This window comes from Primulina eburnea, chromosome 10 (assembly GCF_022965805.1).
Source record: "Primulina eburnea isolate SZY01 chromosome 10, ASM2296580v1, whole genome shotgun sequence".
NCBI classification, from domain to species: Eukaryota; Viridiplantae; Streptophyta; class Magnoliopsida; order Lamiales; family Gesneriaceae; genus Primulina; species Primulina eburnea.
Window position 1 is genome coordinate 35,925,408 of NC_133110.1, and position 13,022 is coordinate 35,938,429.

The 13,022-nt window shown below is 35.7% G+C and overlaps 1 protein-coding gene across 4 annotated transcripts; it reads left to right on the plus strand.

Moving 5' to 3' along the window:
* Positions 1-1,258: 1,258 nt before the first annotated feature.
* On the plus strand, positions 1,259-12,062 carry LOC140803389 (potassium transporter 2-like). 4 transcript variants are annotated; one of them, XM_073159253.1, is made up of 10 exons: positions 1,260-1,594; positions 7,505-7,730; positions 8,072-8,314; positions 8,456-8,509; positions 8,607-8,657; positions 9,136-9,396; positions 9,582-9,634; positions 10,116-10,236; positions 10,325-10,579; positions 10,842-12,062. In XM_073159253.1, exons 1-10 carry the CDS (start codon positions 1,547-1,549, stop codon positions 11,912-11,914), a joined length of 2,385 nt encoding a protein of 794 aa, XP_073015354.1. In that variant the 5' UTR covers positions 1,260-1,546; the 3' UTR covers positions 11,915-12,062. The 4 variants fall into 4 exon arrangements, with proteins under 4 accessions (XP_073015358.1, XP_073015354.1, XP_073015355.1 ...); XM_073159254.1 differs by lacking the exon at positions 1,260-1,594 and adding an exon at positions 1,651-1,789; XM_073159256.1 differs by lacking the exon at positions 1,260-1,594 and adding an exon at positions 5,655-5,673.
* The last annotated feature ends 960 nt before the right edge of the window (positions 12,063-13,022 follow it).

Consider the following 13,022-nt stretch of genomic DNA (forward strand, 5'->3'; position numbering starts at 1 on the left):
GATTTTATTTAACAGCGGCTTTCTATTTTTGTCTCTTCCTCGGTTGTTTTTGTTTAAACAAAAGTTTCACAATTTCTTGCAAATTGGAAACAAAATACTTTAATGGTCCTGAGTGTTTTTATCGAAACTTTGAATTTTTTTCCCATATTAATTTTTTTAAATTCTATATATCAAACAAATTGTTATTTGGTTAATATGAATCCAAGGACCGGATCCCAGCGTAATTTTTTCTTCATATTTAAGTTTGAAAAATAATTGAATATAGTTAATTGAAAAATATACTTAACCGAAACCATTACGATTATCATCTCCACGGATTATTTCATGCTAGCATAAGGGTAGTACCCTAATGCTAGATCCAAGGGCCCAAAATTGATTTGGACATGTGGGGTCCATAAATTTATGTAGACCCCACATGTCCAAATCAAAATTAAACCCTTAGATATGGTACGAGGGTACTACCCTTATGCTAGCATCTCATCAACCCATCTCCACATATTAACTTGAATTCTCACGTTCTTAGTTGGTACCTAGTTTTAAGGCTCAATTTAAACTATATTTGGAGTAATTTTCTCCGCATGTCAATATCATTAGATTACATCAACTCGTAGTAATTCAATGGAAACTGACATCTTAATTTGATAATCCAAAATTGACTAAAAATTTAAATGTAGGTTAAAAAATCTTAAATATTTTTTTTTTATAAAGTTGTCCATTTGAAACGGAACTCCAAGTGTCGCATCCCTTGTCGCGACCACATGCTCTGAATCTCAACATAAATCTTGGATAGTGACAATCTCATATTTATTATACCATTTCAATTATGTTAATAAGGTCTTCATGCCACTGGATAATAGTTGAATCAAGCATAAAATAATATACTTTATATTAATTTATACTATTAGTGAGATTTTAATTTTATATCTTATTTTATTTTATGAAAACAACAATGTTTAATTTATATGACGAGATAATAAAATATGTATATAATATCGAGATTATGAATCGACATACGTAGACTAAAAAATTATATACGACTTTAATTATTTATAGAATTTGAACCGAACATAATATAAAAATATGACATGTGATAGTTTATCGTCTAATCGAACGTAATCTAACAAAATATAAAACAATGACATGTAATCATTTATCGTCTCATAGAACGAGATAAGTTCATTTATTCGATCTTAGAAATTAAAGAAACTATAACATGGAGCTACCGCCGCCGTCCATTATCGAGACTAATAAACAATTGAGGCTCGATCATTTCAACTTTCTTGCGCCTCCCCTACAAGTCCTTTTGCATGTGAGTTTAAGACTAGTATGTATCGATGCGACATTTGTCTAAAAAGCTATGTAATAATAAAGTTTGGTTCGTCTGAAATTCCTAGGATGCCTGAAGGCTACAGTTTTGTCCCATTTACACTCTGATTTATGAACTAAATCTTCTAGAAATCCTCTCCCTCTCTCCACAGTCTTCTTGGGTATTTTTGGGATCAAACTATTTTTTTCTTTTTTTTTTTGTTGTTGGATGATTTGAGCAATGGATGGTGCAGTGGTGAGTCCTGTGCACGTTTCTCATGGATTTAAGGTAAGTTGAACGAACTTCTTTTCTGGGTTTGACGATTCCTATGCTTTTTATGGTATTTACTTGTCTTGTTTAAATTTCTCTTCTTTTTAGCTTGTAAATAAAAAATCCAATCTTGGGTTCAAATAAATCTAGAATGGTGTGTAAAATCGTGGCCAACTGTGTGATTGACTGCTATACATGAAGAATACTCAGGCAGTAAGTTGAAATCGCTTTTATGTTTAAATTTTGGTTCGGTTCTTGAATGAATGGGATTTTTGTTGAATCTATTTCTTATGATGGAATCATTAGGCCTTTTTGTGAGAGTGCATTTATTTATCTGATCTATGGTCGCGGTGTTAGTTTTGTATGGAAGGTAATAATCGGTTTTCATGATGCCCAGTTCCTTTTATTCATCGATTTTTGGTTCAATTGAGGTAAATACGGCCTTTCTTTGATTAAATGCGTGTTCTACTGGGTAAAATACTCGGTTTTATGTGAAATGTGAATGATTTGATTCTTGGAGAAAAAAATTTAAATTTTTTGAAAATCGAGTAGGTTGAAGCTTCCCCTAGTTTGAGGCCTAAATCATGGCTATTCGATACTTTCCACTGGATTTTTTATAGTGAAATTGTAGTATGTTTGAGTGAAGCAGATTGTTTTTCCAAGAAAAAGTAACTATTATTAGGGGTTGGTACCAAAAGTTCGAATTATTAATGTGAATTTATTGTGAAATGTCAAAACTTAGTATTTGATGTAGGTGAGGCTTAGAAATTTAGACTTTGCTCATGTTGTAAAGGCTAAAGACTCAAAATTTCAAGATCTAGTCTAACATGACTATATGTTTATTATCTAATACGTTTTTATCTATGATCATCCACGAACTCATCATCATCATCGTAGCACATTACCGCTAGCTGCAGGTTCTCCAAACTAAACGATTTTTACACATATCATCTCTGAAACCATGATCTAAGATATCCTCGTCAACCAACTTTATCCAAGTTTTCAATGGTCTGTCACTTCTTCTACTCCTTTCATTCTTCTACTCCTTTCATTAACCTGTCAATTTAAGATATGTCGGATTGGAGCTGTGTTTGGTCTGTCTCTTATTCACATAACCTAAACCATGTTAGACGTGTCTACCTAATCTTATTCTCTATGAGAACTACACTTGAATAGTTCATAATCATTCATTCTTAATTTTATCCTTGCGCGTTTTGTCACACATCCATCTTAACATAAGTATCTCTGCTACCGCCATCTTATGCATATATAGTCCTGTAGTAGCTCAACACTTCAAGCCATAAAGCATGGTTGGTCGAACAATAATCTTATAGCATTTTCTTTTCAATCTCTCAAGCATCCTTCTGTCGCATAGGACTCCTGATGTCATCCTCCAATTCATTCACCCTGCTTTAATCATATGGTCTATATCCTCTCTAATGTTCTCAGTCTTTTGAATAATAGATCTTAAATAGCGAAAAGCTTCACATTTTAGGACTTATCGACCTTTCAATCTCAATTAGGCTATTTATTCGTCTAGATTCAGGATCAAATTTACAAGCTAAATATTCCGTTTTTGAGCGACTAATTCTAAAATCTTTGCTCTCAAGAGCTTCTAACACCTTCTTTAGTTTCATCTATCAAGAATACAACAAGGTATCTCATCATGAATATGTCCGTCAGCTCATCCATAACCAAAGCAAAGAAGTAAAGGCTTAAATCCGATCAGTGATGAAGTCCTACTGCCACAGGAAATTCACATGAAATCCCTTCAACAGACCTAACACTAGTGCCACCTTCGTACATATTTTTAATGACTTCAATGTAGCATTGAGGTACATGCTTCCTTTTAAGTACCTACCAGATTAATTTTCTAGGCACTCTATCATAGGCTTTCTTTAAATCGATAAATACCATATACAGACTCTTATGTTGTTCTCTATATTTCTCTATCATTGTCTGATCAAGAAAATAGCTTCCATTGTAGATCTACCTGGCATTAAATCATATTGGTTCTCTTGATACAATAGTGTGATACTCCTAATTCTTCGTTCGATCACTTGTTCTCATAGCTTCATTGTATGACTCATAATCTAAATCCATCTATAGTTTGAGCAGTCCTGTATATATCCTTTATTCTTATAAATTTGGACCACAATATTATGTTTCCAATATTCTGGCATTTTCTTAGTATCTGGATTCATATTAAAGAGTCTAGTCAGTGATTGGAATCCCAACTTCCCCTTGACACTTCCATACCTCACTTGGTATCTCATCCGGTCCAACTGTCTTCCTCGATTTCATCTTCTTCAGTGTCTCTGTTACTTCCTTAACACTAGCTTTACGATGGAACACTAGATGTCTTACTTCTTGCATCTCACGTCTACCTACACTTAACTCCTCCGTACTTGTCCCATTGAGTAAGTTCTTAATGTAATTCCTCAACCTATCTAGCATAACTTTATCTTGCATTAAAACTCGACCATCTTCATGCTTGATACACCTGAAATGGCTCAAGTCTTTAGTGTTTCGATCTCTGGCTTTTGCTATCTTAAAAATTTCTTTTTCTCCTTCATTTGTACTTAGCTTATAATAGAAATCATTGTAAGCTCTTTTCTTAGCATCTCGTATTGCTCTACTAGTGAGTCTCTTGGCTAGTTTATACAGCTCATACGATTCTCGGTCTAGCTTATTGTCGGTTCTTGAACCTTATTTTATTTTCCCTAATGGCTTGTTGCACCTCATTGTTCCACCATGTCTCCTTGTCCGTGTTGTCCCTTCTCTTTAGCCTCCATGTACTTCTCTCGCCTTAGTCCTTATGTGGTTAGCCATGAGTTACAAATAATTCAGAGGTATCGGTCTTATCCTTACAGCTTACATCCTCACATCCTTCGAGGACTAATTGACTATCTAAAATCTTATTCTTAAGAGTCTGGCATACATCTCCCTTCGTAGTCCACCATTTGATTCTTGGCCTAATCTGACTTTTGTTTACTCTGCTTTTACTCTTAAGGCAAAGATTTAAGATTAATAGCCTATGTTGGGTCGTCAAGCATTCTCCTAGTATGATCTTACTATTTTTACAACTACCAAGGTCTCGTCTCCTTACAATAAAGTAATCATTTTGGCTTATATTATATCCACTCCTAAATATTACTTATTACTCTCCCTCTTCTTATAGAAACTGTTTTACTATCCCAAGATCACTAGCTAAAGCAAGTCTAGAGTAGAAATACCCAGTGTTATTTTGAATCCCAAAGCCTTGATCTCCATGGACCCTCTCATACCCAACTATATCCTTAAATACATGGCCGTTTAAATCTCCGCCTAAGAAGATCTTTTCCTCACGGGGATTCTACTAAGTACATCTTCTTGAGAGTCCAAAGTTCCTTCTTAGTCTCATCGTCTAATCCCATTTGTGGTGTGTATGCATTAATGATATGAATGATACCTGGTTCTAAGGCTAAAGTGATGCACATAATCCCATCTTCAAACCTCCTAACCACAACAACTGCATCCCTACAGGCTTTATCCACAACTATTCCCCTTCCATTTCTAGTTTTATTTGTTCTTGAATAGAAAAGTTTGAAACCATCTCCTAATTCCTTAGTTTTGCTTCCCTTCCAATTTGTTTCTTGAAGGGCTAGCTATGTTTACCTGCATTTTTCGCATGATATCCACTAACTTTATTGACTTTCCCATCAATGTCCCTATGTTCCAAAAGTCTAATCTAATTCTTCCTAATCCTAGTCTGAACTAGCTTCTTTACTCGCCCCCGTCCAGTAAGGTGCGAGAACCTTTGCCTATTATCACTGCAACCGGTGCCGTTGGAGCGCGCCTAGCTCATTTGACACTACACCCGTGCGTAGGTGAAGTGCGTCGCTTGAAGCATGCGACGACCTAGCATTTCGTGTTAATCTGTTTGAACTAATATATATGTGAAGAGATGTGACGCAGTAGTTGGTTGGCTCTCACATGCCTAACACCAACGATGATAAATTTTTTACAATGCTAGGCTATCTCCGACATAGCATCAACACTCCTCCTTTATACGGGCTTGTGACGGGCATCTCATACTTGAGCAATCGGGAAAAATGGTAAATCTTGACCATTGACTTGGTTTTGTTGAGTTTTTGACAATGTGCACACTTATACTTTGTTGATCGAGAGAGAAAAAAATATATATCTTCAAGACTGCTGGTGTTGTTATGATCTGCCACAAAATGGAGACAATCATGATTGACGGATGCACATAGTTCTTGTTGAAGGGATTGGATAAAAGCTTGAAGAATCATTGGCTATGGTTAAAAAAAAAATAATGTACATGTCTTCGTTGAAAACAACACACATTAAACTGTTAAACATGCTTTATTGACTTTGATATACATTAAATTTTTTGGAATAGCTAATGACAGACTACATGTGTACGATAATTGTAAAATAACATTATCAAGAGATGAAATCACCTTACCATTATTGTCACAACCCAAGCCCATGCAACAGGACTAGGAAAACGAGCTCCACTGATGATTAATTTGCGTCCATCTTCATTTCATGAATATTATCAACACAAGATTGCTATTGGGTCAACCTCATTAAAAGGTTTCAAACTTTTTCCCCTAATTGATATGGAATAGGAGTATTCCAAATCCTCGCCCCACCACAACTCTTGAGAAGGATGAGGATAACTTATCCATCTTTTGGTGAAAGCATGAATTCTTGAAAGTTCCCATGGTAACATCTCTGTGGATGTAAGTGCTAAGCATAGGGAAACCAGGAATTCTAATACCGATAATGTCTCAACTGTCACTAGGCCCTTGATGTTTGAGTTTTGATATGAAGGATGAGGATAATTTATCCATCTTTTGGTGAAAGCATGAATTTTGGAAAGTTCCCATGGTAATGTCCTCTGTGTATGTAAGTGCAAGCATAGGGAAACCAGTAAGGCTGCGTTTGGTTGGAAGGATAGGATAAACTAATGATTAGTACGTAAATGATATAGAAAATGATTGTGGTAGGATTGTAATATATGGTGTAAAATAATATTATGTTTGGTAAGATTTTTAAGTGTAGGATAATTTTGAATTTATTGATGAAAAGACGAAATTGCCCTTCCTCTTCGCGACGGCGACAGTGGTGGCGGCGGCCGGCGGCCGGGCGGAAGTGGTATGCCGGAAAAGGTCGGCGGGTGAGATGGCCGGAAACGATTGCCGGGAATTACCGACGGATTACGAAAAACCGTCGCTAATAGCGACGGTTTTTGAAAAACAGTCGCCGATCTTGTTTAGATCGGCCACGGTTTGTCTCAAACCGTCGCTATTCGCGACGGTTTTTTACAAACCGTCGCTAATTGGCTGTCGTCAGGTGTTCGACCGGCGGTCGGCAGTTCGTCGCCTGTCGGTCGGTGGTCGGCCGCGGGCGGCGGTCCGTCGGTGTTCGGCCGGCGGCGTCGTGGAGGCGGCGGTGGTGGCGGGAAGTGGTGGTGAGTTTGAATTTAGGAGAAGGGTAAAATGGGAAAAATAGGAGGTATTAAGAGTGGGATAAATAATCCTAGGGGGTGAGGAGGTATTATTTTAACCTACCTAATATAACTTAATCATACCTAGGAGAGATAAGGTTGGTTTATTTAAAAATGAACCAAACGCTTGATTGGGCTGGATAAATTAGTCTATCCCTGTTAATCCATCGAACCAAACGGGGCGTAAGTCTAATACCGATAATGTCTCACCTGCCACTAGGCCCTTGATGTTTGAGTTTTGATATGACCACTATCCCTTGTGAAATTGTTTGAACACACTTTCATATGGTTATGAGAACTCCGGCTTAAGTTTATAGAATATTTTATTAAACAATGTACCTGATGAAATTGCTACTTTGTTTTAGAACGTTAACTAATATCAAACTTCTGTCTACTATTGACATGTGCAGAAAGAAACCTGGAAGCATACAATACTTTTGGCATTTCAAAGCCTTGGAGTGGTATATGGTCGATTGAGCACTGCTCCCTTATATGTATTTGGATCGATAGAGTCAAAGGACATTCAATCCCAAAATGAGATACATGAACTATTCTCATTTATTTTCTGGACTTTAACCATCATTCCCTTGATGAAATATGCTTTTATCGTACTGAGAGCTGATGATGATGGAGAAGGTAGCAAATTTGATAGCCTGAGTTTGGTGATATTTATGGTGAATTGCATCAACCCCTTAGGGGTGTATAAGAGGCAAATACACTAATATAACATAAATAGCCTGTGATCCCTTGTCTTCGTCTAGAAAAGGATGCTTTTATGTTCCTTATAATGGATTTGTACAACAAATAAGTCATATGCGCATTTTCTTGACAAATATAAGGAGCTCTGCCTTTTGCCCATTACACCAACGGGCTCATGTTATTCAGCTAATTTATTTTGCATCTTGAACTCAAATTTCATGGGTAATTGCAGGTGGTCCATTTTCTATCTTGAACTCAAATTTCATGGGTAATTGCAGGTGGTCCATTTTCTTTATATTCCCTACTCTGTAGACATGCCAAGGTGGGGCTAATACCATGTAATAAAGCATCAAGCAAGATTGATGATAATGAAGCTGAAAATCCATCTCTGATCAAACTGGAATCCAAAGCTAGAAGAGCTATAGAAAAACATAAAAGCACACATTATTTACTGTTATTTGTGGCTTTGCTTGGGGCATGCATGATTATTAGTGATGCAGTTCTTACCCCAGCAATTTCTGGTTTGTCACTGCAATAATTTCTTTTGTTTGTCACTTTGTCATTGGAATAATTTCTTTTCCTTGTTCCGGAATTTTTTTTGTCAATTTTATGGATTCCCCAAAAATACTGGGACGACTTATTTCAATTGTTTCAAAATCCAGTACTGTCAGCCACATCAGGTCTTGGACGATCACTCGCAAAAATTTTAGTTAAATGTAAGAGTTTTCATCCTATTTGACTTTGATTTGTATTGTTTATTTAAAAAACTTTGCTGTATATATCTGACAGGTTTATTGTCTTTTTTTCTTTCAGTTGCATCTTCTGATGAAACAAAAGATCACCTGACGAAGGCCTTGAAGAAATGTGAGTTCCAATCTGAATAATGTAGTTACATCTCGATTTTGCTCTCCCTTTATTTATTTGAAGTGGCATTGCTAGTTTTCTCATGATACTAGCTGTCTTTCTGAACAACATCATATTTCAATAGGTTTCAATTTCATAGTCGACAAAGTCTAGTTTACAAAGTGGAGAAATCATATACTCGTAGAATTGGTGGCATTAAAGTTAGCACAAGATCATTGTTTCCTTAATTTTCCAACTGACTAGTCGAATTAGTTTGGCTATGGAGTAAAGTTGGATGTTGAGTCACTGGAAAAGTAGAATAAAGTTTCATCTGCTCTATATTGTGTACGATGAATTATACATACTGATTCGAAGCAAAATTTGCCTTGAGAACCTATTTATATGCATGGTTTCAAAATATCTAAGGTGCATGGTTTAAATACTAGATCCTTCTTTATTACTCGGTACTCAACTTTCTGATTTTAATTTATATTTCCAGATGTCCCGATGCCTGTAGCATGTGCCATTTTGGTCTGCCTTTTTACTTTGCAGCACCATGGGACCGACAAAATTGGACGTATATTTGCCCCAGTTGTCATCACATGGATTTTGTTCATCAGTTGCTTTGGCATGTACAACATTATTCAGTGCGACAGTCAAATTCTTCATGCAATATCGCCAATATACATGCTCAGGTTCATCAAGAAAATTAACATCAAACACTGGAAACTACTAAGCAGCATAGTCTTATGCATTGCAGGTTGTTCAGCTACTTTGGTGTACTTAAAACTAGTCTTTAAGAATCAATCCTTTTTTCTGGATCCTTTTTTGTAATTTTTTCATCTTCCATTTTTGCATTTCTACTGACGTTGCACGAGTTAGTTTGTTAGATAGCACTTGTTATATTCTTAAAGTTTTGACTTGTTCCTAATATAAATTTTCCAGGATCAGAAGCAATGTTTGCAGATTTAGGCCATTTTTCCAAGAGATCTATTAAGGTAAGGACGACAAGGTATATGTACTTAGTCTTCACAAGGGTAGAATCATGATTATATAGTCCGACGAGAAGGTCACAGTATCAAATATTTTTAGAATAGTGATAGGAAGCAATTTCCTCTGTTGTTCAAGCCAAACGCAGACTGCTATCCACCAAATTCAATTTCCTTGGAAAACAAAAACTAAACAATCTTTCTTCATTCATTCTATTTAAACTTTAACCAATTGACATAAAAACGAAACAAATCGTATTTTTGACAAATAGCAATCAGTAGTAAAATTAACATGTAAAGAAAAGTTCCAGTGCAAAATATGATTTTAGATTGGCAGGGGATGTCAGATGTATAAGATTAAGCAAAAATTCCGGGAAAATTTAAAATAATGATATGGAAATCCTTGATGAAAATAAATGAACAATTTAAAAAGCTTAAAGAAAATGAAAGTATGCAACAGTTGAAATAAGAGCTTTTTTCTTTGATGCAGGTTACATTTGTCTGCATCGTGTATCCAGCTCTTTTGCTAACTTATGCTGGACAGGCTGCATACATCTCCAGACATTTTGGAGCCGATGACGTTTTTCATCTCAGTGAATCTATACCTAACAGTGAGCTTTGCCTTTCTTCATGTTTATTTTTATCATGGTTGCCTTGACTGTGAAAACACATCTTACTTTTGAACACGTTCATCCTCAGGGATTCTCCAGCATGCGTTTGCAGTATTATCGATATTTGCTTCAGCAATAGGAAGCCAAGCAACCATTACAGCAGGGTTCTCCATCATAAACCAGTGCCAAGCACTTGACTGTTTTCCTAGAGTTAAAGTTGTCCATACATCAGAAAAAATACATGGACAGGTTTATGTTCCAGATATGAACTGGATTTTTATGGTTTTGAGCATAGCAATCACCATTGGATTGCACGATATCTCACAGCTTGGAAAAGCAACAGGTATGCTTTTATAAAGATCCCATTTTACAAGTAATGTTTAAGAGATTGACAGTTTCAAATTTTTTTCACTTGCACATGATAAATACTCGGTCCATGCGTAACACTTAGTTTTACTCCACAGTGAAATGAATCTGCAAGCCAGAAATTTTGATGCGTTGTTCCGTACTGCCTTAATTAAAAATAGAAAATCTCAACTATATTGACAGCTATCATTAAGGTGTCATTGGTCGAGTTGATAGGAATGTCATTCTGTTTATGGCAGGTTTGGCTGTTACTGCCGGGATGCTAGTAACGACTTTTTTAATGTCTCTTGTAATCACATTGTATTGGGAGAAGAACCTGTCCATATCAGCGTGTTTTTTGCTTTTCTTTGGTTCTATTGAGGCCATGTACATGGTGGCAAGTTTGATGGGTTTTTTCCGTGGCGCATGGTGTTTGATCATCTTATTTTTTCTTTTCATGACCGTCATGGTTTCTTGGCACTATGGCACTGTAAAGAAATATGAGTTTGACGTAGAGAACAAGGTGTCTATTGAGTGGCTAACAGATTATAGCCCTGGTCTTGGAGTTTCCCGGGTACCTGGCATCGGCTTCATATACTCCGACATTGAACTGGGAATCCCTGCTTTTTTTTCCCACTTCATCACAAACCTCCCTGCCTACCACCAGGTGCTGATTTTCGTCTCTCTCAGGAGTTCACCGATACCCCACATTTCTGAAAACAGGAGGTACCTTATAGGCAGGGTCGGCCCCAGAGAATACAAGATCTATCGTTGCATAGTTCAGTATGGATACTGTGATAACGTTCGAGATACAGATGATTTTGAGAACCAGATAATCCGCTCGATCGGTGAATTTATCACGAGGGAGAATTATGATTATGAAGCTTTGGCTTCATCTGAGGGAAAGATGATGGATATTGGAAGTCCAATGGAGGATGGGATTGCACTGATCCCGTTTAAAGACAATGTCTCAAATTTCAATTCACGAGATCTTGTTTTGAGTGAATCTCGGAGGAATCTGTTGGATATTCCATCAGGAAGTGGTCATCCTCCGTCCCAGAAAAAGAAAGTTCGATTCACGATGCCTCCAAAAAGCCCTGAAATGCCAGCATCTGTGAGACAGGAACTTGAAGACATCATAGATGCAAGGGAGGGTGGCACAGCTTATATCTTGGGACAATCACATCTGATAGCAAGCCAGGGCTCAAATTTTGTCAAGAAATTCTTGATCATGGTTTATGTGTTTCTCGACAAGAACAGTCGAGAACCTCCGGTCGAGTTGAATATACCAAATGCTGCTCTTTTAGAGGTTGGTACAGTTTATACTATATGATTTGTTGTGGTTCTGAACTCTCAACGGAGTATGTTTGCATGGTACTTTCCAAAAGCTTTGTAACAAGCTCAAAGATATTGTACTGGAGAGATTGTGTATTCATAAGAAGTTGGCATTTAGCATATTATGTTTAAGTTTGGATACATAAGTTGTAGCTTTAAAAAACATTTACATAAGTTCAGTTTTCTGAAGTGTTTTCATTTGAAAAAAAATAGAAGCGGATTTGGTATTTTCCATGAATAAATGTTGAAAAGTGTTTTTGTTTTTATTTTTAAATAGAAGTAGAAGCAGAAACCCAGAAGTCATAAATTCAAGTGTCTTAAAAAATATTTTTATAAGTACTTTTATGAAACATTTTATGCGACAAAACAATATACTTTTTAAAAAGCAAAAAGGTTTTATTTATACAGTAATTTCAAGTTTTTTCGTTTTTTCGAGTTTACTTTCAGGGTGCTAATGTAATTTGGCTCGCTTGCGTCTGCCAAGTTGGATCATATCCAGTATTGTCGTATCACTTAATTTTAATTTTTTTAAGACAAAAATAAATTATTTCAAATAGTTAATTTTTGCAGTCTTCCAAATCTAAGGCTTCAAAATTTTAAAGTTTTAAAAATTACTTTTTTAAGAGGTTTTTTAAAAAAAAAAAAAAAAAGCTAAAAACAAAACATTGTGTTTATTTTTTAAAGTAAAAGAGTTTAAAAATCTTTCTTTTTGGCTTTTAGCAAAGCACTTACTGTAGTAAAAAAACATAGTAACACTTTTTTGTCTTTTATAATGCGAACAATTAATTTAAGTCCCCAATAAGGTCGACATTTAAATAAGACTAAGGTGTTTGCAGTAAAAATGAACAATATAATATTATAGGAGTCAAATAATATCTCTACGTATATAATAACGAAAATTTATTTACCTCTTTTCGTTTTTTCATCTATATTATAATTTTGTCATCTAGATTCTCGGATTTATATTTTATGTAAGGTCGACATTTAAATAAGACTAAGATGTTTGCAGTAAAAATGAACAATATAATATTATAGGAGTCAAATAATATCTCTACGTATATAATAACGAAAATTTATTTACCTCTTTTCGTTTTTTCATCTATATT

Bases quoted from the DNA above. Each gene is read 5' to 3' on its own strand.
- LOC140803389 (XM_073159253.1), top strand. From the start codon at position 1,547: ATGGATGGTGCAGTGGTGAGTCCTGTGCACGTTTCTCATGGATTTAAG. The intron at 9,397-9,581 runs GTTGTTCAGCTA...TAAATTTTCCAG, and splicing joins CATAGTCTTATGCATTGCAG to GATCAGAAGCAATGTTTGCA. The intron at 9,635-10,115 runs GTAAGGACGACA...TCTTTGATGCAG, and splicing joins TTTCCAAGAGATCTATTAAG to GTTACATTTGTCTGCATCGT.